At 48.5% G+C, this 27340-nt stretch overlaps 2 protein-coding genes across 6 annotated transcripts in view; one reads left to right on the forward strand and one right to left on the reverse strand.

The window, feature by feature from the left end:
* Window positions 1-18483, reverse strand: part of C6H11orf65 (chromosome 6 C11orf65 homolog) — a 30662-nt gene extending 12179 nt beyond the window's left edge. Inside the window, exons 1-5 of one of the 5 annotated variants that reach the window (XM_061570482.1) lie at window positions 18334-18483; window positions 13801-13864; window positions 12743-12776; window positions 4592-4640; window positions 3991-4083 (exon numbers count right to left, since the gene is read on the reverse strand). In XM_061570482.1, coding sequence (XP_061426466.1) covers window positions 3991-4083; window positions 4592-4640; window positions 12743-12776; window positions 13801-13837 — 213 coding nt within the window. In that variant the 5' untranslated portion in view covers window positions 13838-13864; window positions 18334-18483. Of the gene's footprint in view, window positions 1-3990; window positions 4084-4522; window positions 4641-12742; window positions 12777-13800; window positions 13875-18333 lie in introns of those variants that run through there. The other 4 variants (XM_061570465.1, XM_061570489.1, XM_061570474.1 and 1 more) reach the window with 4 other exon arrangements.
* Window positions 18484-18653: 170 nt separating this feature from the next.
* Window positions 18654-27191, forward strand: SNIP1 (Smad nuclear interacting protein 1). The gene is made up of 3 exons (XM_061570413.1): window positions 18654-18961; window positions 20993-21903; window positions 23030-27191. The coding sequence occupies exons 1-3, from the start codon at window positions 18905-18907 to the stop codon at window positions 23376-23378; spliced, it is 1317 nt and encodes a 438-aa protein (XP_061426397.1). The 5' UTR covers window positions 18654-18904; the 3' UTR covers window positions 23379-27191.
* Window positions 27192-27340: the final 149 nt, after the last annotated feature.

Here is a 27340-nt window from a genome sequence, read left to right on the forward strand (position 1 = left end):
GATTAACTTGCACGTAGGAGCTACATGTGGATAGATCATCTTCTTGGTTCTTTCGGTAAAGTCACGTAGAAGGGAAGTAATAAAATAATAAAAATAAAACATTATTATATTATTATATTATATTATTTTTATATTATTTTATTATATTATTTTATTATGCTTTATTTTTATTATTTTATTACTTCTCTTCTACGTGACTTTACCGAAAGAACCAAGAAGATGAATCCCTGCAGTCACGAAAGCATTAAATCGAAATTGGATAGAATCATGTGACCGTTAAAAGATGGAGATGGCTTAGGGGAGGCCCTCATCCAGCAGTGGATTTGCAAACGGCACTGCCTGTACCGCCACCGCCTACCACGTCACAGCAGCCCAACGGTGGCTTTGTGAATTTCACGAATCTCTGCGTGATCCACCAAACCTCGCTGGCGCGCGCGCCGCCACGCCCAACCAAGCGTAAACGTTCCGCATCCGACCCCGTGGCTAAATTGGCCAATTTCTTTCCCGTGCAACATGTTCGTTCAAGCGTTGCAACTTCCATGCAGTGACACTCCGCACATTTCTTAAACGGGTTGTTTACGCTGAGAACATTGTTTGCGTTGGCTCTGCACAGGCCCGTTCAATTGAGCTGCATGTGCCTTGTTTACACATGGGGGGGGGCTCCTCACATATCGATTGTCTTCAAGCCGGGCAACTCTATTAGGCTGAGCACAGCTTGTTGACAATAGAGTCTCGATTTTTTTTGATTGATTATCTTTACCCAGGCTGCGCTAATCAAGACGCACGTGGCTACGACTGGTGGCCGGGGTGGCTGCCACTGTCGGGGTTGGGGGGGCGCGTTGAGTCAGCACCGCTGGGTTTTAGCCACCCGTGGTACTGGTAGGAACCTCCTGATTACACCAGCCCACAGGGGATTATTGTGTCCGTCCGTCGTGCATCCAAATATGGGAGGGGTGGGGCTGGGTGGAGTGGGGAGGGGCTGGGTGGGGCTGGGTGGGGCTGGGTGGGGGGGGCTGGTCACCCCGTGGTGCCCTTATAAAACTCAACGTTTAACCTACTCACGCCGGCTTGTGCCCGCCCTCACAATCGGCCATATTTGTGAAATACACCACGCCGCCGTTGACCCTGGCCATTGACCGAGCAACCCAACGTTCCAGCTCCCTCCGCAGGAATGTGTTTAAACCGGGTTGATGGTCTCAGGTCGGTCACCGATTAATTAGATTGTGACGCATAGGCTCACGTAGATACCCATAGACTTACGTTGAGAGACAAATCGACTTGCATAGACTCCCAGGGACCCATAAACTCACAAGCATAGCAAATTGATGGTCTCAGTCTGGTCGTCAATGGCCGCGTAAAAACAAATCACCCTTAAATTTGGTTCTGCATGTAGTTTGACAAATTCCAGCTCTTGAGAATTCCAAATAGTGCGTTGGTTTGGCCAGCATGCGACGAGCATTACGCTCTGTGGCAGGGCGGGTGAGAAAGTGCTGCCCCCTGTGGTGTGTGGACAAGAGGTTCACTTCTTGCAGGGATCTCAGGAGGTAGCTCTTTGAAATCCACTTCTGCGATCCGTTCTCCGACACAGGGTTGTGCATTGCTCGGCGATATTTTTCAATGGATTCTTAGCCTTGTGATAACGCACAATCGCGATATTGATTTTTTTAAAAGCAGGATGTTCACTAAGCAACCTAGATTTATCTATTGCAATGGTAATAATGTCAACTTGTCATGCGGCAGCGCACAGTAATCGCTCGCTCTCGTACAGAGGGCAACTAACAGGCGCGAGGAGGAACCACAGACGAGCGGTAAGCTGGTGTCAAATTCCCCCAAAGCTCTGCGGTCCTCTAGATATTGAGGTGTTACCGGCCAAGTAATGAGTGTTTATACCTTTGGGATGAAACTGGAGCACCCCAAAAACCCCACACGTGCGAGGGAGCAACGCTCTATCCCATGCAAGATGGAACGTGTCGGATGCATATTTTTGCTGTACCGATCCTTCAACCCTCATCGTCTCAACACCAGTGCTAGACTACAGGCCACGTGCATAGCCGCCACCGCCTGGCTAATCGTCACTGGTGGGGGGGGGTTCTAATCTCGCACATAGTACTTGAGCCTGCACAGAGGCGCAGGGATTGGAGGCTCGGTACCTCCGAAGCAGATGTGTTTAAAGACACAAGCCCCACAAAAACAAAGAGCTTTTAGACTGCAGATACACACCAAGGTGACAGGTCAGCAAAGAAGCGTGGAGAGATGCATGCTTGTAATAACACCGAGCCGACAGAAAAGGGAGCATGTAGATAAAAGTGTTTGTAGTGTTGCAATATAATGGATTAGAGAACGCTGAGGTTAATGTAATGAAATAATTCAAAGCGTAAGATAAGAAAACTATATGGGCCCGAGAAGGACAGGTCACTCACTAGAGGTGATGATGGAGTGGTGGTCAAGGCACGGAACGCATCCAGGAGTTGAAATGGAGCGATGAAATCACCTCGTGTGGAGGTGCTTAGGTGGATTCCATCAATCACTCTTTAATTCCATAAAAAAGTAACTAGCAGCAGCACACCTATTTCCATCCTTACAGGAATGAAAGGTGATCCAAACTCTGACCCCCAAGAACAGGTTCGTTGAGCATTTCTGTGAGATCTTGGGGGAGGGGAAATCCCTCAGCCCAGAAAACATTATGGGGCAAAGTGGGGATGACCCTGCTGAGGCTGCTGTGCCTCAAATATTGTCAGGAGTAGTCACCCCCTGTGAGTAACTGGCTGAAGTGCCTCTGTTGAGGAAGTATGGAAGGCGATCCAGAGTCTGAGACCAGGAAAATGGCCGGGCAGAGATGATCTCCCAAGCGAACTGCTGAGGGAGGGTGGCGTTTGTGTGCAGACTCTCCTATATGGCATCATAATAACTGTCTGGACCACTGGGCGGGTTCTGCAGGATTGGAAGGTCCCCCTCTTAAAGAAGGGGGACCACACACACTGTACAAACTACAGGGGCATCGACCTCTTGTGTGCCGGGAAATCTCCTGTCAAGGATTATTGTGGTTTCAGATGCCATATTTTCGGTCCATCTGCTACGACAGAGGTGTAGGGAATTCCCTGACTCTCTGCTCACAATTATCAAAGCTACGTCGCTAGGAGCCAGAGCCATTCCATGCTCACCTTGGTGTGCGAAAGGGAATGTCCTCTGGCTCCTACACTATTTAACATCTTTTTCGACCACGTAGTTTGAGAAGCTTTCCGTGACTGTACCAAAGGAATCTTTACCTGGGAGGTTGATCGATGCCATTAGGCCAATGCAATTAGGCCAATGCCATCAATGCAATCTAATTAGGCCAATGCAATTAGGCCAATCTCATTAGGACAATGCCATTAGGCCAATGCCATTAGGCCAATCAAATTTGGCCAATGCCATTAGGCCAAATCTCATTAGGCCAATCACATTAGGCCAATCTAATTAGGCCAATGCAATTAGGCCAATCTCATTAGGACAATGCCATTAGGCCAATGCTATTAGACCAATCAAATTTGGCCAATGCCATTAGGCCAAATCTCATTAGGCCAATGCATTAGACCAATCTAATTAGGTCAATGCCATTAGACGCTTCTAATTAGGCCAATGCCATTAGGCCAATGCCATTAGGTCAATATAATTAGACCAATCTCATTAGGCCAATGCCATTAGGCCAATCTCATTAGGCCAATGCAATTAGGGCAATGTAATTAGGCCAATGCCGTTAGGCCAATGCAATTAGAATCACCGCCACCTAGTGGTGATTGGTGGTTGTTGTTGTTGTTGTTACATCTCAGGATCGTGAGAGGTGGCAGCGGCTTTGGGAAGCTTTCATCCAGCAGTGAATCGACTATGGCACGTGATGACGAACTTCGCAAAAGAACTGCCCCCTCAGGCGTGACTGGGTGTGAATGGCACGGTTGACCCCATTAACCCCGAAAGGTAAATTGCAGAATCAGTCTGGGCGAAGAGGACGACCTCCTTGGGGTTGACGCATCGAAGCATGTGGCGCGGCTCCCCACTCGCCCTGAAGCTGAGTAGCTCGCGGTAGTAGCGGAACACCTGCAGGTCCTACACACGTTCCACACTCAGGTTAGCATCCGGGACCATCGCGTAACATATAAGCATGTCAAAGGTATTTACTGCTCAAATGACCACTGGTGTTCATCTCCTGTTTATAGCCCTGCAGAGCCAGTGGTGCAAATTCCACATTCCTGCGGTAGGGGCGAGTCTGTCCACGGGACAACCACTGTTGACTACCCCAGAGGGGTGATGATGGGCTGAGTCAACCCCTAAGCCTCTGTCCGCCCAGAAGTATAAATAGATACTACCAGTTAGTTGAGCTTCTGGTTGGGTGTGGTGGGGTAAAGTGTGGGTACGCTCACCTCTTACAACACGTCCCGGTCACTCGTGGAAGAGTAGGCCAAATGCACCTCCTATAGTTGACTCTAGCAGGGAGGCTTTTCGAAACACGACATCAGCGAATTACGAGGGTTGAGCTAAAACTCACGATGTATCTCCTCCAGGCACGTTGGATAACGATGGCGGAACGCCGATGGCTCTCCGACAAACCCCTCACCTCGTCGCTCCCCTCCTGTGCCTTCTCGGTCTGATCCTCGCCTGTGGCACTATTTCAACGGTGGGGGGGAGAGTGGGAGGATGTGTGGGGGGCGACAGAAAAACATTAGATGTCAGCTTTTTGTTTAACAACAAGAAAGGAAAAAAAAATTTAAAGCTGGTTTTTTGACATATTTGCGGTTTGACCAGTGGCCAGTTTTGATAAACAGTACAGGTGCTGCTGTGGCGTTTCGAGTTATTTTTTTTGCTGAGCCCAGGGTGAGAATTTGAGAGACAAGGATAGCGTCTCGTTTTGTGAGCCAGGGTCACCACGACGGCAAAGAGTAGTCGCATAAACAGTAAGCACATGGCAATGTAGCAAATAGAAATCAGGGCAAAAAACAATCGAATGAAAACCAAAATGATAATTTTTACGATATTTGGCTCAGACAAATTAATAAGAAAAAATTGGCAGCAAACTGGCCTTGCAATTCAGAGGTCGCCGCTTCGATTTGATCTCCCGGAGTGCCAGTTGAAGCAACGGGAACGTTTCTTGAATCTCCCCCTTCCCCCCCACCTCCAATCATCGTCTCTAAATGGGTTCACCGCAGTCGATCGGCGGTCCTCGTGTGGTGGGGTAAAGTGTGGGTACTCCCACCCCAAAATACCCTGTGGCGGAGGGGGGGGGGGGTTAGCGGGGCCTCTCTAGAGATCGCTCGAGTGAAGGCCCCTTCCACCAACAGTGGAGTTAGCGAGCAATTGCTGGGCTGCACCCTTTCCTTTTGAGAATGTCGCAGGCTGCCTGTGTGATTGATCTCTCTTTTCTGCTTGACATGTGGCTATGAATGCTAAATGCCGTCAAGACGTCTCTAGAATGAAGCCGATGCCTTTTATTTCATAAAAAAAGAAGTAAAACCACTCTCCGCATTAATCGCAAATAGTTGATGAATTACAGCCCTCTGTCAATCCACTGCTGGATGAAGGCGTCTCTATGCCAGTTCGGTTGTGGAGGCTTTTCGAAAACACTTCACGATGGTGAGTGGGAGTTGGTGAACGGGGAAGCCTAGAACTGGTTCGGATATCGCTCGCCAATGATGTTAGCTGTGGCCGGAATTCGAACTCCGATTTCCAAAGTTCAAGCCCGCAATGTGCTAGCCACCACACGACCGTTCTACCCGCATCGTTAAATCTGCCTTTTAACACAAAGTAATTATAGCTTGACATTTTAGGCAATTGGTATGCCTCTCTTCATTATTAAGTTAATGTCTTAAGCTCGTGGACAAAAGGAAATGGATAAAAAAGCTGAAAACAGCGCAAAGAAGCGCGCAGAAGTTCTTGCACGCTGACACGTGGAGTTGAGAATACGCGAACGTTAGAGGTGAAGTACCGGTGAAGACGCTTGACGCCGAGGTTGAGGCACACGTATATTTATTTCACAGTATGACAGAGGGCATATACACTCTCGAGGGGGTATCGGCACCCTCACCCGTATAACTCGGGATACACCCCTAGCTAACTCTGTCCTAGCCCCGAATCCTCCACTAATGGGCTAGGGGAGGCTAACTGGCCCGACACTGTTAAGTCGGGCCCGGTACCCGGAGTTCCAGACCAGCTCTTACAAGAGCACCGGCTCTGGCTTTCGGGACCACGCCGCTGGCTCAGTCCTGTCCGGCCCTGAAAAGGACATCGAACTAGGGGAGTCCAGGGCTCTATCTAAGACGTCTTCAGTCTTCTTCCCTTAGCTTAAACATAACTGCCGAGCCCTTTGAAACATCCCCTTTTATACCCAACCCCTCCCTGAGGGGTGGGGCCCCGGGGGATCATAACGTTCGAACCAGCCCCCCCCAGGGTGTCTGGCTCGGACGTCGTAGAGGGCACTTGCTCGTGCACTTACGTAGCCCCGCCCACTGTGTTTGTTTTCCATAGGCTGCCATGCATAACGGGCCCTCTCTTTAACACCCCTACAGAGGCATCATCATCTTGCCTTGGACAAGACGTGGCTAGAAGGGACAATGGCCACATGGTTGAGACTAACGATGGAGTGACAGCCAAATGAGGGAAGCGCGTCCAAAATCTACGTCCACGACGGAGATGGAGCCGTGATATCAGCGCTGTGTGTAGAACTCCACAGCGCCGTTCTGCTGTGCACATGGCCTGTGATGCATCAGCACTGGAGGCAGCAGCGAGGGTTTAAGGATTGCACAAAAAATTACTACATTTCGTTTTCTCAACCTATTTCTCTCTCTAAAAAAAAAATTCACCAGGCTCTCATAGGGCCATTCGATCTTCTTTTTTCCCTCGGTCGCTTCGGGGTGGATTCATTGACTCATTGACATGCTAATGTATCTACTCCAGCAGCAGCAACCAGCAGACCCACCTCTCTCTCTCTGCCCCCCCTCTCTATTTAAGGCCTCGACACAGAGGCATTGGGTCTCTGTGTGTCTATGTTGTGTGTCTCTCTCTGTGTGTCTCTATGTTGTCTCTCTCTGCTTGTGTGTATGTCTGTATGTCTATGTTGTGTGTCTCTCTCTGTGTCTGTGTTGTCTCTGTGTGTCTGTATTGTCTGTCTCTCTCTGTGTGTCTGTCTGTGTCTCCGTGTCTGTGTTTTGTCTCTCAAATGTAGTTCTACCTGATGACGGTTGCTTGTGTTGAAATCGAAACGTCATACTATATTATTTAATTTATTTTCTTTCTACGCGACTTTACCGAAATAACCAAAGAGTAATTCCTGCAGTCACGAAAGCTTCAAATCAAGTTTGATCGCACAAATGTTGTGAAACTTCCTTCCCCCGTGGGCGTCGAGGAGGAAGCAGTACCCTGGCTCAGGCAGGAGGTGGTGCAGAACAAAATGTGGACTCCATCTGTTCTTTTTGTACGGGAGAGAGTGTTTCCTCTGCGCACACATGGGTTTTGTTAGAGTGCTCTGGTTAATCTTCTTGGTTCTTTCGGTAAAGTCACGTAGAATGGAAATAATAAAATAATCAAACTAAAACATTATACAATAATTCTCACGACGTTTTGGCCACAACGCAAGCAGCCGTCCTCAGGTGAAGAACAGGTCCGTCGATAAGACTCTGTCTTATCGACGAGCATTATTTTATTATGTTTTAGCTTTATTTTTATTATTTTATTATTTCCATTCTACGTGACTTTACCGAAAGAACCAAGAAGATGAATCCCTGCAGTCACGAAAGCTTCAAATCGCTCTGGTTAACTTCCACATGTAGACACTCATTCTCATGGCCGATAACACCTTAACGTAAAGAGGACCGCAGAGCTTGGGCAGTTGTTGGCACCGGCTCACCGCGTGGCTGCCTCCCCCGCTTGTTGTTGTTGTTGTTTGACGAGCATCCCACTGGGATTTTTGCACACAGTGTTGGTGTACGGTGATTTTTCTGCAATATTTAGCTGTCTTTTCTTGGGTTTTCTGTTTGCGCATAGTCACTTTAAGATGTTTTCTTGTTCATGTTTTTCTTTTTTGTTTGTTGCGGTTGCACCCGATTCAAGAGCCGAATGGCTCACAGGGCTATACCTAATAAATGAATTTGAAACTTGAACTTGTCTGTGGTTAAATTTCGATATAAAGCTTTCGTGACTGCAGGGATTCATCTTCTTGGTTCTTTCGGTAAAGTCACGTAGAAGGGAAATAATAAAATAAAAAGAATACAAAAATAAAAATAATTCTCACGACGTTTCGGCCACAACGCAAGCAGCCGTCATCAGGTGAAGAACAGGTCTGTTGGAAAGACAGCGTCTGAATGTCTGTGCCTCCCTGCACCTCCAGAGTCATTCTCTCTTTGAGAGTGAGCGTTACAAGTTTAAATTGTCGTGACTCATTGGCGGGGGGCGGGGGGGTTATGATTAAAAGCAAAACAAAAGCCTTTACAACGTTTGTGAGGTTGTTTTCTCACTACCTTAACACTCCCAGACTTATTCCAAATTCTACAAATACTTCTTCAAATTGATGTTGTGGAAACCACCAGAGCATCCGTGAGGCAAGACGGTGACCTCAAATACACTGACCTGCACTGCCTGCGCCTGTGACCTCTGTCACTGTCGCTGTCATTAAATGAAAGCTCTCCGTTGGCATGCAGTGTGTCTCTTTCAATAGCGTGATCCGTGGAATTTTAACCACTGAGCATCCACCGCTGTGATGCAGGAAACGCGATACAATCGACGGAAAAAGGACATCTGTGTTACGGGCGCATCATTTCAAAACACTCTTCTAGCGCTACCACCACGGTTAACATTCCCATGAACTTGACTCATTGATTCTTCCTACCCATGCTGAGGATGTATGACTACCAGAATGGCGTTTGTCTCGTCCACACTGAGTGCAGCCACCACACTGCAGGTCACAACAACACACTCGCTCACCCATCCACTCACTTAGCCAATTACTCACCCACTTATTCATTCAACCACTCATGCACTCGCTCGCCACATTGCAGATCACAACACTCCTCTTTATTCTAGATTTGAAGCTTTCGTGACTGCAAGGATTCATACTCTTAGTTTTTTCGGTAAAGTCACGTAGGTACATTTTTTTTATAAAAATAAAATAATCAAAATAATAATAAATCACGACGTTTCGGAGGCAACACAAGTCTCCGTCATCAGGTGGGACCGTCACAGCCAGATTTGCTGTATCAAGTGATTTGCTGTGATTTTGTATTTTTATTATTTTATTTTTATTAATAAAAAAAATTAACTAAGAGTATATACTCCCCTTTCTGATACTTCTGCTGCACTGCTCCGCTTGGGAATTCCCTCCCGTCGTCTCTTTCCCCCAAGTTTCTTCAATTACCTTGCTCAATGCAAGTTCCGTTTGTGGCAGCTTGGCATTGTGGGGCCTTTGGGCGTGTGCTCAGCAACTGGTGATTTGAAAGAAGAATCTGCAACATGCCATAAACCCTAATTAAGTGTTGGCTCATTCAAGGCAGGTCATCAGAGCCCCGTGCAATGTTTGCTGCTGATGGGTGGGGGGGAGCGAGCTAGAAACTGGTGGCCCAGGCCATTGAGACCGACAACAATCTGCAAGCGCCGCACCAATGGTGCGAACTTCACAAAAACAAACCCAACGTCATGACAAACCCAGGTGGGGGGGGGGGGGTGACATCCACACTTACGCGCGCACACCGCCGAGGTGCACGTTACTGAACCCGGCAGACGCCACTCCGTCTCTGTCCGCGCATCTGTGTCGCTCTCGTTCTCGCGCTCGCGCTGCTGCAGGGCATGTTTCACGCCCTTGGAAGGTATGCATGACGGCCGCGCTGGGCGTGAGCACCGTATATTTTTCATGGTTTCGCTACGGCTCACGCCTAATAATTTTGATTGCCTTTGAAGTCTGGCCAAGTTTTTGGGCAGGCAGGCGGGCGGGCGGGCATGTGTGTTGCAGTCTGGGCCATGTGACAGCAGAATGGTGTCATTTCTGTTCTGTGCTCATTAGCGATCGGAAACCTAAACAACAGTGGCTTGTAACCATGGTACCGAATCGACTTTCGTTTAAATGTTTTATTTGTGTTGTTGCTGCAACAGATTTCTCCCGGATGTATTCCAACGTTGGCATTTCCATTTGGAACTCTTTTCACAGAGCAGTGGACCACCTTATTCTTGGTTCTTTCGGTAAAGTCACGTAGAAGGGAAGTAATAAAATAATAAAAATAAAACATAATAAAATGATTCTCACGACGTTTCGGCCTTCTCGACAGACCTGTTCTCCACCTGAAGACGGCTACTTGCGTTGTGGCCGAAACGTCGTGAGAATTATTTTGTTATGTTTTATTTTTATTATTTTTTTACTTCCCTTCTACGTGACTTTACCGAAAGAATCAAGAAGATGAATCCCTGCAGTCACGAAAGCTATAAAACGAAGTGGGCCACCTTGTTTTATGGAACAGCACTGGATGATGATGATGTAACAGACCTAATTCTTACGTCAATTCCATAGGCCACTTTATTCACACTGTGGGCTCACATGTTAACAGTGTCAGAGATGAAATGTGGTATATTTGTAGAATGTTTCACGTGAAGCAACAGGCATAATGTGATATCTTAACCCTTCTCAGATTCAAACCCCTGAATCTCAGCTCATGAGTCTCTGCCTTGGCTATTTCGAAACCTCCTGAGCCCCCTGGCCAACCCGGCATTAACATTCAGGGAAAATAGATTTTTTTCAAACCAATAATGAATGAGTTCACTATATATCATGGAACATGTTTCACAATCATCGCATGCATGCAGCATGTAACCACTTAGTTTTTTTTTATTTAAACAACTTGTAAACTGGTAGATTGACCTGCCCTCGTGGTTCGTGAGAACTGAAATCTGAGATTCCCTACTTAGGAGGACAATGGCAAAAGCATTCCTAAGCCTAATGCTATATTGCCATTGCAATACAATCGTCTAATGCAGGAGCGTAGTTCTGCATGCCTGCCTGTGACATGTGCCACTCTGGAGCTGTGGTGCATTGCCACTGCCTACACTATGCCACGCAGTTACAATACTGGGTCAACCTCTGGCACAGCCTATTATTCCCCGTTTAGTAATCAAAGTGGATGTGAAACAAAACGTTTGGCTGGCTGGCACGTGTACGCTGGTGACGTCACCGCTCACATCTGCATGATGATGTCACCCACATTCCAGTGTTGAGTGAGCCGTGTCGCGCTGACGCCCCCACTGCTTGCCCCCCCACCCTCTCCCCCCACCCACCCTACCACCCAGGCCGTGGATCCCACTCAAAATATAATTGAGTATACTTGGTATTCACATCGTTCTTGCAGCACAAGGACATCGCAAAGGAAGACGCTACGTTTCACTGACGCAGTCGGCAGTAGTTTCACAGTAGGGGGCAATGTGGCTGGCTGTGGGTGATCTCAATTGCATGTATGTTATGTTGAACTTCTTTCGCACCGTACGTAGCCAACCATGCCAATTGGAGGGTGTGGGGAAGGACGATAAACTAAACACAAAAATTAATTCTAAAGAGTAATTTGAGTAGTTCTAAATTGAGTAAAGAGAAGATCTAAATTGAGTAATTTGAAGTGCAATTTTAAAATTTAGAAAATATGGACCATCACGCCGGTCACAATCGCGTTGCTCTCTTCGAATGACGTCCGGGGATCTTTAACGTCCACTATGAAGCAGACGGTGCGTAGTACGTTACGGTTCAAACACCCACGGTAATAACCAGGGCAGCCTACAGGGTTTGAACCGCAAACCTGTGCAACACTGGGCCGCGTCACTGCTCGAATTTAGCACAGGCTATTACCGAGGAGGAATAGTGGCACAGTGGTTGGCGAACTGCGCTAAGAACCCGGTGGACTGAGATGTATTCCCAGCCACAGATAACACATTCCTGCGGAGGGAGCTGGTAGGAACGTTGGGTTGCTCGGTCAATGGCCAGGGTCAACGGCGGCGTGGTGTATTCCGCAAATATGCCCGACTGTGAGGGCGGGCACAAGCCGGCGTGAGTCGGTTAAACGTTGAGTTTTATAAGGGCACCACGGGGTGACCAGCCCCTCCCCACCCAGCCCCACCCCCCACCCAGCCCCACCCTCCCCTCCCAGCCCCACCCTCCCCACCCAGCCCCTCCCCACCCTCCCCACCCAAACCCTCCCTCCCCACCCAGCCCCTTCCTGCACGACGGACACAATAATCCCCTGTGTGCTGGTGTAACCAGGAGGTTCCTACCAGTATCAGTGGCAAGTTATACATGAACCAGTCCTGGGCACCCACCTCCATTGACAACTAGCAACTGACCAGCGGGGTGAGCAGTGGCGGCTGGTGATATTTATTTTTGGGGGGGCGCATTTTTTAAATTTTATTGAGGGGGGCAAATAAATATAAAGCAGTACCAAAAGCCATTTTGACTACTTGAATATAAATTTTGATGATCTTTATTTACATTTCAGACCAAAAGAAGTACCAAAAAGCATGTTTCCTACTTGAACATAAATGTTTCTCTTTTATATACATTTCAGACCAAAGTACCAAAAAGCATGTTTCCTACTTGAACATAAATGTTTCTCTTTTATATACATTTCAGACCAAAGTACCAAAAAGCATGTTTCCTACTTGAACATAAAAACGTTAGTTTCATGCTATTATCAATATGGCTGCGGCTACTTTCATGACGTTTGCATTTGTCAGAGAGATGTTTGAGGTCTCTTACCCCCGTCGTTGTCCACAAAACTTCAGTGCCGACACTTTGAAATAAAAGACAGGGAAAACAAAAAAGAGAATTGCTAACATCACATCCAGCCAGCCACCTCCGTTTCTCATAACAAGCGCGGGTGAAGCTTCGTGTGTAGCTTCGTCCTCTGTCACTGGCCTGCTGCTGGATTTGTAAATCGGGTTGGTCCGGTCCGAGATCCTTTATCTTTTTTATTTCTTCCAGCGAAAGCCTTGTGAAAGGGTTTTTTTGTAAATAAATTACAGAATTGGGATGAACTGCTGCCATTGTTTACACAAAAATTTTGATCAGCCTAGCAAGTGTCAAAGTGGTGTCGCCTTCGCACTCGCAGTAGTGGCCTACAGCGTAAATTTGAATGACAGGTGACGAGAACCAATCAGATTGGATAAAATAACATGTATCCAATTCTGATTGGCCAGGGACGCAACGACTTGCGCCCCGAGGAGAATCTTTAAGAAACCAATTAGAGACCAGCTTCAGGTCACATGCTGTCCGAAAATGTAAAGTCTCACATAGACATCCATTTGTCCGGCGCCCCGCATAAAACACATTGAAAAACATAGAAAATAGTTGACCGATTAAAGCCAGTTTTTATTAAATGCTGATGCTTTTCTTACTACCAGCCGGCACATCGTATGAAAAAAATATTTTATTTATGTATTTTTATATAAATTTTGTATATGTATATTTCTGGAATATTGATGGGGGCGGCGCCCCTGCGCCCTCTATTGACGAGCCGCCACTGGGGGTGAGGTATGGTCAAACAAAGCCGTTCTACCACTACTATAAGCAAACACGCAGAGTGGCGTATGTACGTTGAACTTATTCATCCAGCGGTGGCTGGATCATGGTGATGACGACGATGGCATCGATGACGACGGATGTAAACTATAAATCTTTGTGATTTGTTCTATTCATTCAACGGAAAGCCTACCACAGATTAATTCGCGAGTGACAGGTTTGACCCGATGCCATTCGAATGTTAAGCAATCGTGCGCACACAATGAAATATTTTTTAATATATATAATACAAATACCTGCGCACTCTGTCCTCCCGGGCCATCTCTGGTTCATGCCCAGCCCTCTTCGCCATCCTCTTCCCTTCATCCATCACGCAGACAATACAGTAACGCAGCTGATGTAATCACTAGCCGGGCATTGAGAAACACGGTCACGTAGTTAAGCGGAATTTTTTAAAACGTAATCCGATAGAGGAAGAGCATAAGTCAGTCCATTTCAATTAGTTATTGTTACTGCATGAGAATGGCAGAGCAATGCCGTGGGTTTTTTTTTTTGTGTGGCTGTTACGATGTAAAGAGAGACCCGGTCCTCAAGTTGCCTGCAACTGTAATCACCGTCCCTGGTAATAGCAGGGTAGGCGAAGGCGTCAGCGATGTTACGAGTCGCTGGGTTAAAAAAATGACGGAACGCCCTCGTCATTTCACCGTGGCCACATGCAATGTGCAGTTGTCGTGGGATCTGCGCGTTCACGACGGTGTATTGTGGTGAAAAGAGGCGCGCCTGCTTTCTAATCGGAATTACACAGAGAGACGGGATAGCAGAGGAGGCGTGCATGGGATTCAGATAACGAACGCAGGCTGGGGACGTGATGATGACTGAAAGTTAGCGGGGCTTGGTTTTAATTAAGTAGAACGTGTTGTCTATATTTACTTAAAGTTGCGCATTTTGATGTGACGTCACATTTCTCAACCCCCCCCCCCTCGTCACACATCGTGACAAATGTCTGACCCCCCCCCCCCCCCAGGTGCGAGACGTCATTATGGACGGCCCCTTATACCCAATCATTCCTCAGTCTACTTGGCCCGAAATTGAGCACCTGCATTTTGCATGCAGACCCCACACTACCGGTGATCAACACCAGGGGCCGGACGGCGTGGTACTGACCGCACTACTCCCTCGTGCTCCATGCCAGCCTCCATAGAATCAGAATCTGTATTCATACTGGAGAAATCCGATGAGCTGTAACGCGCTTACACAGATGTAGGTGCTCGCTAACAGCACTCGCTCCCCAATAGTTTGTATGTAAGGCTAGGCCAGGGGTCGGCAACCACAATAACAAGAAGATACATTTTTGTTCGAATTCGGTAAAACAAATAACTACACTTTCGATTTAAAGCTTTCGTGACTGCAGGGATTCATCTTCTTGGTTCTTTCGGTAAAGTCACGTAGAAGGGAAGGAATACAATAATACAAATAAAACATAATAAAATAATTCTCACGACGTTTCGGCCACAACGCAAGTAGCCGAAACGTCGTGAGAATTATTTTATTATGTTTTATTTTTATCATTTCATTACTTCCCTTCTACGTGACTTTACCGAAAGAACCAAGAAGAAAAATAACTACACTTCAAGAGCCGCAATGCAACGTGGTGAATCCGAGACGGTCTCTAAAGAGACGCACGCGGCTCCAACGCCGCAGGTTTGCCAACCGCTGCCCATGGTGACCTGGACTTCCATGGTGAACTGGATTTCCATGGTGAACTGAACTTCCATGGTGACCTGGACTTCCATGGTGAACTGGATTTCCATGGTGAACTGGACTTCCATGGTGAACTGGATTTCCATGGTGAACTGGATTTCCATGGTGAACTGAACTTCCATGGTGAACTGGACTTCCATGGTGAACTGGATTTCCATGGTGAACTGGATTTCCATGGTGACCTGGACTTCCATGGTGACCTGGACTTCCATGGTGAACTGGACTTCCACGGTGAACTGGATTTCCATGGTGACCTGGACTTCCATGGTGAACTGGACATCCATGGTGAACTGGACTTCCATGGTGAACTGGATTTCCATGGTGAACTGGATTTCCATGGTGAACTGGACTTCCATGGTGAACCAGACTTCCACGGTGAACTGAACTTCCATGGTGAACTGGACTTCCATTGTGAACTGGACTTCCATGGTGAACTGGACTTCCATGGTGAACTGGACTTCCATGGTGAACTGGACATCCATGGTGAACTGGTCTTCTTTGAACCTATCTAAGTGACTTTACCGAAAGACCCAAAGAATATGGTCTTCCATGGTGAATTGGACTTCCATGGTGAACTGAACTTCCATGGTGAACTGAACTTCCATGGTGAACTGGACTTCCATGGTGAACTGAACTTCCACGGTCAGCAACCCAAATAAGAAGAATAGCCATTTTTTTCGAATTTGAAAGAGTCCCACTGCAGTCCTTAAAGAGCCGCAGGTTGCTGAACCCTTGGCTAGACGGAGGCGGCAGGGAGAGAGGGAGCAGCATCTCACCCAGAGTGTGAGATCTCTGGGGTGAGATGCTGCCTGGCTCCAATGGGTTTGTCTGTGGGTGGGGGTTATGAATGAAATCACCACCACCACCATCATCATCTGTTTTGCCATTAAATAGAGGGCATGACGCACACGCCAGAGAAGCTTAGCGAATGGGGGGTGCGGGTGCTTATATAATTGCCACAAGGGATTTCGGTGTGAGGTGTGTGTGTGTGTGGTAATTAGAACGCTGGCGAACAGTGGAACAACACAGACGCTCATTATAAACGCCTCATTCGAGACCCAAACATCATGGCACCTCCTGGCTTTGACGTAAACAAAAAAAGTGTTTTGTTTTGGCGATGAAAAATATTATTTTACCAACAAGCACATCAAAACATCAATCGGTTGATGTGCACAATCTCCTTCATGAAGTGGAAAGTTCGCAGCAAGCCACAGTCCTGCGATTGTGTCCATGCTACCGAAACGTTGGACCGCTTTGTTCTAGAGCAGTGGTTCTTTTGAACCCGGCGGGTGCGAGACATGGGCAGATTTAGTTTTAAAGGGAAATCGAAACACAAAGTAAACACGGGCACGTAACTACTTTGTTTAGTCAAACCTATGTATTTCTTAATAGTGTAAAACATTTTGTAACGAATGAGAACCAAAGGGGTACAATGCTGCAGTAAAGGTTAAAGAACCACTGGTATAGATATATTACTGGTAAGAACCTCCTGGTTCCACCAGCCCACAGGGGATTATTGTGTCCGTCCGTCGTGTAATCCAAAAATGGGAGGGGTGGGGCTGGGTGGGGAGGGGAGGGTGGGGAGGGTGGGGCTGGGTGGGGAGGGTGGAGAGGGGCTGGGTGGGGGGCTGGGTGGGGAGGGTGGGGCTGGGTGGGGAGGGTGGGGAGGGGCTGGGTGGGGAGGGGCTGGTCACCCCGTGGTGCCCTTATAAAACTAACGTTTAACCTACTCACGCCGGCTTGTGCCCGCCCCCACAGTCGGGCATATTTGCGGAATACACCACGCCGCCGTTGACCCTGGCCATTGACCGAGCAACCCAACGTTCCTACCAGCTCCCTCCGCAGGAATGTGTTACATGTGACTTCATTCACACACAAACACAGATACTGCACACAGACTCACCGCTAAATCCAGATAGATCTTATAAACATTGTAAGAGCCCGATGCGTATACGAAGCGATTTCGCAAGTCAATCGCTTATATAATCTAGAAAACTCCGTGCCTGTCACAGTAGATGGGTGCTTTATATATATTTATATTAATACTGGAATTTACGCATTCAGTTATAGCCTTGCGTGTTTGGCAGACGTGTTGAGGAGCTGCGTGCCAATGTCGAGGTTTCCTCGCCAGGAGAAGGCTTTAGTTCGTGTGGTTTTGATAATTTTATTATTACACCATTGGAACCTCATTTGCCAGAAGAAAACATACAATTGGTTTTTTACCCTTTTATTTGGCAACAAAACTGACACTTTTTTTTGTTATTTGTAAAAAAAAGTGTCAGTTTTGTTGCCAGATAAAAGGGTAAAAAAACAATTATCACAATTTTGTTAATATTATATTACACGCTTTTATTTAACTCACTCTGTTGTTGTGGTCGTTGTTGTATCTTCAAATCGTGTAACTCAATTTTAACCCAATTCCCAATGTGGTATCGACTGCAAACTCGCTATACTTATGTCATACTGGTGACAATACTATATTCTATCATAGAAAATGAATATTTTTAAACAATATTTTTTATTTTGATTTAAAGCGTTCGTGACTGCAGGGATTCATCTTCTTGGTTCTTTCGGTAAAGTCACGTAGAATGAAAATAAAATAATAAAAAAATTAATTAAAAAATGTTTTTTTCATTTTACGTGACTTTACCGAAAGAACCAAGAAGATTATTTTTTATAAGTTATGTTTCGGCTTGGGTCTAATTGTCCACGCTCAAACTGACGATGGCTGTAATTGCCCACGGTCCCTTACGTTATGGCAAGCTTCGGGGCCACTTCCTGGAGTCGTGGAGTTCTTATATTACTAGAACATTTAATAAAAACGTGTTTTTTAAAAAGTTTAAAAAATATATATTACTTATTTAAATTGAGTTCAGACCATAGTGGTTTGCTCAATGTTCCAGAGTTCATATTCCATGGCCACAATCACGTCTGACTCGGACATCTGTGGGGGAAAAAAGAGCTTTATTGCTCATCGGATTCCTCCAATATAAATACAGATTTTTAAATTCTTAATTGTATCATGCTCGTTAATTAAACAGCTCACGGAATGCGACCAGGGACTTCACCTTTCGAAAACAGCAACGGGCGGCTTGAGCGGCGTCCCGCGGTGATCAATTGGCGATCAGCTTGCAAATGATTCGCGTTGTTTCATCGCGAAAGTTTTCGACAACAAGATCGATCGAGGCCATCGATACAAGCCAAAGCACAGCGGTCACCATGGTAACCGCATTGTAAACACGCGTGAAAAACATTGTTGTGGGCATTGCTGCCCCCGGAGCAACTTCACTCTGGGGCGTTTCCTCGTCGCGCCGGCTAAAATCCGCCCTCGGGGCAGAAGCGCAATTCCGTCTCTAAACGCCTCAGTTAGACGCGCTCTCATTGGTGCGTTTCGCGAACGTCGGCAACATCGCGCGCTCTGATTGGTCTGCAGTGCGCCTCCCTCACCGCTCCACATCGTGCGCGTCGAGGCCTAAGTCGCGGCCTTGTTGGCGGAGGAGGTTTCGCGGCTTCGCTCTCGGCTCCGTCGCGATTAACCACCGCCGCTAGACCTCCCCTCCCCTACCCCCAAGCCGGCGTTCGTCACCAGCGGTCACCAGTGGTGTGTTAAGGATTTACAAAGTTTCGTAAGGGAGCAAAATGCCGCACCGGGATGGGACGAGGAAACGCCGTTCAGCCTCCCCTCGCCTAAGCCAGGTCAGAGCCGCTTTGCGTTGGGATTGTCTATAAGTTGTGATCGAACTTCGCGTTGTTATACGATCGTTTGTTGTTGTACAGTTAGGCGGTGTTGTGGTGTTTGGTCGTGGTGTCTTTTTTTTTCTTTTTAATCGTCGAGAAAGTGTGAGGAAGAGAGGTGCTGTGGTGGAGTTCGTTGTGTGCTCTGGTGGAAATTCGCCGTTGCTATGGCGGGACGAGGCATGTCTGTGACGGCGGCGACTTGAGTTGTTAATAAGTGGTACTCGATTTTATCGGCCGTGAATGGATGGATGATGTGTGTGTGTGTGTGGTCAGATCGCTCCGATCGACGTGAAGGTTACCAAGTGTAATTCAATTTCGGGTCAAGTGCACACATTGTTACAGTCAAAGTTGTCGCATTTTAATGAATCATCATTCATCATCGACGATCGTCAAGCTCATAATGTATCACCATCTTCACCGCCATAAACTTCAACCTCGACATCATTGCCGCTGTTATTTATCCCCACCGTTATCGCCATCGTCGTTAACGTCACCAGCAACTGGTTACTCGATGGCTCCAGCGGGTGTAGAGTCAAGAGTGTTAACGAACGAGAATGGAACGGGAGAGGGACGTGAAAGGAGGAGAGAGAATGTGAGATGATAGGATAAGAGACGGAGAAACGGGGGAGCACAGGACAGGAGGGATGACGGAGAGGGAAGACAGATGCTAACATCAGGGCCTCCGACGTCCTCATGTGCAAAACGAGCTGTGGAGCTCATGGGATTCCTCCAGCATGAATAAATGCTGGGTGCTTCAACAAAATGTGAATACGTCTGAGAATTTACAACAGTGCCACGATAAATGTGCCTTCAGGCTCTGGAGACGACCTGTAGAAGATTCCAGGCACGTGTTGACAGAGATGGCGAATAAGTGGAGACTATTATGGAAGTGGAGACTCTTTGACCTTCTGAAGCTATTAACATACATTTGTTATCATGTAACAGTGTATCCGTTATATTTCCATTAAAACCGATAGTCCCATATGAAGTCACGTAGGTATAAAATAAAATAAATCACGACGTTTCGGGCGCAACACAAGCGTCCGTCATCCGTTGACGTCGTGATTTATTTTCTTTTCTACCTACGTGACTTTACCGAAAGAACCAAAGAGTATGGATTTCTGCAGTCACGAAAGCTTCAAATCAAGATTAGTCCCATATAAGTGTTAACATTTTTTGAAGCAACCCTGTATTCTGACCGCAGCTGCACGGAGGTGTAGCGGCTTTATGTTCACAGTGGGCGGCGGGGAGAGGGGCAGGGTGCAGTGTGGGAGGCTTTGAGCGAACTTAGATATGTAGATGAACAGTTATCGACAATATAATCATTCCACATGGTCAATAAAACGATTACTGGTTTGTGGTAGTCAAGGGCGATTGTCTTGTGGATTAGCTGCTCCTTGCAAGAGGAACGTGAAATTCCCACCACACTCGAATGGGCAGGAAGATCCGAAACTTTCTGACAGTGTAATTCTCGACTAATTCTGCCCTTTGCGGATCCGCTCCAGCTATGTGGGCCGTGGAGGTCAGTTGACCATACTTCTCTATCTATGCTGGTGAGTGCTGGCTGACCAGCACACACTTGAGCACCAATGATAGATTATTATAACAGTCTCTAGTGATTATGTTGCTAACAATGTTTAGTTTTATATCGTGCCACGGAACCGCAGACCAGCTGTGGTCCTCTATAAAGACGTTTTCAGCCTATAAGCGAGTGCTTATTTACGTGGGAGGAAATAAACACTCAGAGGAAACCCACACGTGTGAGGGGATAACACTCTCATCCCATACAGAAGGAACACATTTTGCCAGTGCTGGCTTCTTCTGGATAGTCAGAGTATGGCTCCCATGGGAAGGGAGTTTCTCAACGTTTGACCGACCCATCAATCCTCACCTCCACAGTGCTGGATTATATGCAGGCGTCACCACTGCCCGGCTAACCAGTACACATGTGTGCGTGTTTCTTTGTGTCTGTCGACGCTTGGCATAAAGCGCGTGAAAGTGGAAGGTGTTCCGGACGATCGGCACAGGCGGAGGGAACACAAGAATTCCAGTGGACGCGACGATCTTAGAGAACGAGAGAGGGTACACGAGGCGGCGCCGGCACCGGCAGATGCGAGCTTGCGCAAGAAAATCAAGCAGGAGCCGCGCGACAGGAGCGAACATGACGACAGTGCCAGCGATCGCAAGAGGGAGCTGGGCCGGAACGGCCGAGAACGCGTTCACGACAGGGACGATCAGCGGAGAGATGATCAGCGGAGAGACGATCAGCGGAGAAACGATCCGAGAAGGGATGATCAGAGAAGGGACGATCAGAGAAAGGACGATCATCGGAGAGACGAGCAGAGAAGACAACGGAGCGATGAGCAGAGAGTTGATCGTGCCGGCGCCTCGCACAGGCACGACAGGGAGCGCCAGCGGGTGCAGGATTCTAGCGGGGGCGATGCTGCCACCGACACGCAGCGCGAGCGAGAGATGAACGACCGGCGCCGTCTAGCGGCTCGCCAGCAGCGCCAGCAGCAGTCGCCGGTGGGCAACCCTTTCGAAACACAGTCGCCCACTGAGAGCCAGCGCTTCGGGCAGCCGGCCGACGCGAACGAAGAGGAAGAGCCGGGCGACGGCGGCGGTGGGGTCGAGAAGGAGCAGCCGAACTTCGCGCTGTCGGGGGCCCTAACGGAGGACACCAACACTTTCCGCGGCGTCGTCATCAAGTACAACGAGCCGCCCGAGTCGCGCATGCCGCGCAAGCGGTGGCGGCTGTACCCGTTTAAGAATGACGAGCCGCTGCCCATCATGCACGTGCACCGGCAGAGCGCGTACCTGCTGGGGCGCCAGCGCCGCATCGCCGACATCCCCATCGACCACCCGAGCTGCTCGAAGCAGCATGCTGTGCTGCAGTACAGGTGGGGTCAGGGTGGGGGGGGGGACACTTTGGGACCACTTTATCACATTTGAGTAACTTGTGTGTAATTTTTCCAATTTGTGAACTCTTTGGCTGTTTCGGTAAAGTCACGTAGGTGAAAAATAAAATATAAATAAATTAAATGAAATCACAATTTATTTTTATTTATTTTATTTTATTTTTCATCTACGTGACTTTACTGAAAGAACCAAAGAGTATGTATCCTTGCAGTCACGAAAACTTCAAATCTAGAATGAATTTGTGAACTGTGTATGTTAATGCCAGCACACGAATGGCCGACTCTTTTCGAATTACATCACAGGGTCTTTTAACCCCATACATCGCTGAGTTGTGTCCATTGACTCGCCAACGATTACCGTGTTCTGCAAGTCGCAGAAACAATTCCGATTGTCGGCATCTGTAGCATTTTACACAGCAGCGGTGTTTACCTGAACGACGCATGCCTGTGCTTGCCTGGGAACACTGTGGGAATAAAGCGTGTGTTGGTGTGCACGTGTGTGTCTGTGTGTGCGTTCGTGTGTGTGTGTGCGTTCATTGGGAGTGGTGGCACAGTAATGAGTTACGCCACGGACCCAGTGACCTCAATTATATTCCCCGCCACGGCTAATAACTTTAGGCGAGTAATATCTAAACCAATCCTAGGCCCTCGGTAGGCTCATTCGGCCTTAAATTAGTACCTGGTGTGGTGTGTAAACATCGCCACTAGAGAGACAAAGGCGGCCTGGCATGGTGCTGGTGCTCATCACATTACCTCCTCGTGTGCTGTTCTGGTCTTCATAGGTTCTCAGTAACAGCACTTGCCCAAATAGTCTGTTAAAGCTATTAGCGGATGGGGGGGGGGGGTCTTTGTAGCGGTTAGTCCACTGCGCTACGAACCCCAGTGACCCAAGTTCAGTTGACTTCACTTCGCCATCGATGCTCGCTTAGCACTTACCCCAATGTGTAAAAACATTGCCACTTGGGAGACAAAGGCGGCTAAGTGTGGTGCTGGCCATCCACCCCCTCGTGTGCTGTTCACCCCCTACATAGGTGATCGCTAAAAGCACTTACCCCAAAGTCTGTTAAGGCTATACTGGGGAATCTTTGTCTTTGTGTGTGCGGCGCAGGCTGGTGGAGTTTGAGCGTCAGGACGGTACGACGGGCCGGCGCGTGAAGCCGTACATCATCGACCTGGGCTCTGCCAACGGCACGTACCTCAACAACCAGCGCATGGACGCACAGCGCTACTACGAACTGCGCGAGCGCGACGTGCTCCGGTTCGGCTTCAGCTCGCGGGAGTACGTGCTCCTTCACGAGGGCAGCGACACCACGGTCGTGGGGGCAGCCGGCGAGGAAGAGGACGAAGAGGAGGAGGAGGAGCCCGAGGCGTCTGCCGAGGAGATGGTTGGGGAGGCGGCGAAGGCCAAGGAAGACGACTTGAAGACGAAACGGTCCGTGATGAGCAAGAAAAAGTGAATGGCGCAGAACGGATCGCCCGCCAGGAGAAAAATGTTCTCGCCCCGGCACGCCACATCCAGTTTTACCTCTCACTACGAGCCGTGGCTACTAGGACTGGTCACGCGTCGCCTACTCCCAAGCCTTGCACAGCGACCCGAAAAAAATATTCAGGAGCTGAATGAAGAAATCGAGGGACCCCCCCCCCCCCCCCCCAACTTTGGTTGTCATCATCGCTGTCATCGCGAAGTGGAGAAACGATGATGAACGGAGCCTCGGAATAAACGATGTGGGCCGCCGTTGTTGAGACGGGGGCCTCCTGGAGAACGTGGAAAGGGAGTCGGGCCGTGGGTTGTAGGGCGGTCTGGTCGAACGGAGCTGTTCACAACGATGCAGCCGTTGTATATTTGTGTTATTTGGGTGGCGGGGGGGGGGGCGGTGTTTGCACGCCAGTGACCATAATCTTCCGGGCATTGAACGACGCGCTAATTTTTCCGTTGAGATGGATTCTCGCGAACGCTTGCTGTGTGCGCTCGAGAGAGAGTCTCCGTACGATCGTCGGTAGTTTTCTGCCGTGGACAAGGTGCCATTGTCGCGGAGTTGATTGGCTCTCCGTCGGTCGTTTAATTTGGAAATACAAACAGATTTAACAACTTGCAGAGACGCGCGCATTGCAAGTGCTCATGTGTCGGTCTACGTTGTGTCGAGGTAAGAGCCCTCTCCACATATGGGGGCTCCCAGAGGCCCATAGCAGCGGCGAACATTGACGGCTGTGCTGTGCTGATGAGTTCTATTGAGGTCGAAACATATCTGGAGTTGTGCGCTTGTTTCACCGCTGCCTGTTGGTATGGCCACAAGTTTCTCAACTCTTTGCGTTGGTGACCCTAAACAAAATCATCACAAATTCAGTTATTTTGGGCTGATGGTCTGGGCAAGGCTGAGAGCATTTGTACATGCGATGCTGCACCCCCGTGTGTGTTGTTGAATCTTTTATTTGCCAGTCCACTGCTGGATCAAGGCCTCCCCCATGCCGTGTCCGTCATGGTGGTTGTTTGAACATATTTCACCACACTTAGAGCAAGTTTCGTGTGACAACCTGGGACACACAGCCTACGTGTATAGCCACAAGAGCAAGAGGCGCTTTTGAGTTTCTTCTTTAAGTTAAAAGGGGATGCTGCCCCAGCAGTGTAAAGATCAGCACACTGGATTTGCAGTCCAGAGGCTGCCAGTTCGATTCAATCTCTCTTGCTCTGTCCGCTTGAATAGACCAATTTGAAATTAACCCCTCTGCATAGGGACTCGTATACTTGCAGAGCACCCATATATTTGGGACTCGCAAACTAGCATAGGACTTATTGACTAGCATATAATTCATAGGATTGCAGGAGTTTAACAATCCGTACGAATCGGTGTGCGTCATCACACCCAACCACACACGGAGTGTCCTTGTGTTTTGTGCAGACGTGTTGCCTTTTGCGTCTGCCGCACGGAGACGCAGGTTAGGGCTCAGGGTTTAGATGTGGTTTCTCTGTGACTCCGTGTGTCTCGCTTTGTGTGTCTCTGCGTCTCTCTTCTCTGCGTCTGTCGCTGTGTATGTGTCTGTTTGTGTCTTGTCTCAGTTGATTATCATAAATTAGAACCTCCCCAAACCAACTGGCAAACCAACCCCAATCTTGAAATGAAAACAGACTTCCTGCTTAGATGAGCATTTCGGCAATGGTGTTCTTCCATTTACAGCCACGATCCAGTGGTGGAAATTTAACATTTCTGTAACAGGGGCGAATTGATACACACGACGACCACTGTTAACTTCCCCACAACGTGGACCTCGTTTTATCGACCCCGAAATAATGATGGGCCCGAGTCAATCCCCAGTCTGGATCTTTGAGCCACCAGATTGCAGTTTAAAAGGCAAAGGCACATCCACGAAATTCCTTGCGCACACCAATGCCAACAGGATGGCGCCAGAGGGCCCACCATTGCCACAGCCCCCATTCGTCGCTACCGACAACCTTGCAGTGCCAACGAGAAATTAAATATGGAACTGTGACGCAAAGGTTCAAGGTTGACCGTTCTTGGATCTGCGTCACGGAGTGAAAGGTGGTGCAGCGGCTTTCGTGCGTCACTGCCGGCCGAACGGGCCCGCACCAAGTGGCTGATCGGTTTGAGTTTCGAGTTTCTGTTTAACGAGGGGTGAGACCTCAAGAGAGACCAGGATAGAGGAGTCTCAGCTGTAAAAGAGTAACTTGTGTCACCTAAATGACAAAAAAATAAATCAAGTACTTTACAGAAAATCGACGCTCTAGAGGGTATTTTGGCCTACTCTTTCACCGTAACCGGATGTCTTGGAAGAGGTGGGAGTCTCGAGATCGTCTCCCTTGTGGGCAGGTGTGCGTCACGCCCCCGGCGTATCGCCCTGCTCCACAGGGAGCGGGAGTTTGCGCGACCGTCCATAATAATGCTCGAAATGGGTCTTCCCAACGCCGGTTCTTGTTGTGTGGCGCTGCGCTCCGTCCGTCCGTGGGTCCGTCTTTTGCACGTCTCGCCGGTACTCCTCCGGTCGGAGTGAAGTGTTTCGTTGAACGCTGCGCGCGCCCGATGTTTGGTAAAGCGTATCCCACGTGAACCGTAGGTGTGCGCACGTGTGCGCAACTTTTTGTTATTTTGCGTAAATCGGTGCCGTCTGCATCACGTCGTGGTGGGGGGGGGGGCAGAACATCGGGCAAGCTTCAAGTTTTGTTTGGTTGAACTGGCGTGAGAACTAAAGTGGGGGGGGGGGGGGTGGGCCAGGATAGAGGAGTCGCATTTGGAAGGGTGACCTCGGTCACCAACAACGACGTAAGCAAAAGCAAATATCAATCGGGACAAAAAACACAAGCGTCGCTGAAATTATTGCATGCACAAAATGTTAAATCAAAAGTGAAATGTTAACTTGCCTGCGGCGCAGATCTGCCTCCAGATCAATCGCAGCACAGACGACAGGAGACAAAGTTCCTCCGTACAGCCTTAACAGACTGTTGGGGCAAGTGCTGTTAGCGAACAGCTCTGAAGGCCGGAATGGCACAACGTGAGACTTGTTTACCAAACATCGAGAGCATACAGCGTGGAAACGACTCTAGGTAAAAGGCGGGCCGTGGTTTTGGCCACGGGGACTGGAGTTTCAGAGACGCCACTCTCGGCTCCGAAACGAAACGGTGACGACGCATATCCCAGGTTTCTCCGCGGCCAGTACTATTGTGACAGGGAGGTAGCTTGAACCGATTACATTTTTCTAACGAATAGTATTTTTGTATGGTTACGACGCGTTGTCGTAATATAAAATGGTCGCGTTTTCGTCTTCGCGGTTTAGATTTATCGATTGTACAATGCGCTCTGTATGTTTTGGGGTTCGCAGTGTCGAGGTGTAACGCGTAACACTTCTAGCGCTTCCCCCCCCCCCCCCCCCAGCACGGCCGAGCCGAGGCCGTGCCCTGCACACGCTTAAGCACCGGATCGTTGTTTTTCCACTGCGCCGTTAGCCGATGCCACCGACATCGTGCACGGCGAACAAGTCGGTGCCGTGCAGGTGATGCCATGCCTTCGAAGCGTATCGACTGACGTCACACCCTTCCGCCCTTGGCCCTGCTTGCCGTGCTAGACTCGGACGTCTTGTGAGGGCGGCGTATCACGGTTTGGTTCTGGCTCGGCACGGCAGATAGCCAGTGGAAAAACACCACCTGTACCGCGCTGGCTTGGCTCGGATGTACGAGTGGATACAAATTACGTTTAGATCTGGTTATAGGTGTGCACTTAAGTCGATGTGTTGCTTTATAAAATAAATGGATTTACGTACGACCCCTGAACAGCTTCTGCGTATTGCTATGAGCAAAGTAATCACCCCCACCGTGTCTAATTCTGCTGTTCTTTTCCAGTTGAAAAAAAATGGAACAAAAGCCGAAAAAGTGCCTCAGGAAGTATGACGGAGATGGCGCACGCTTCGAATT

Source organism: Lethenteron reissneri, chromosome 6 (genome assembly GCF_015708825.2).
Source record: "Lethenteron reissneri isolate LAM-NWPU_2019-01 chromosome 6, ASM1570882v1, whole genome shotgun sequence".
Taxonomy (NCBI): domain Eukaryota; kingdom Metazoa; phylum Chordata; class Hyperoartia; order Petromyzontiformes; family Petromyzontidae; genus Lethenteron; species Lethenteron reissneri.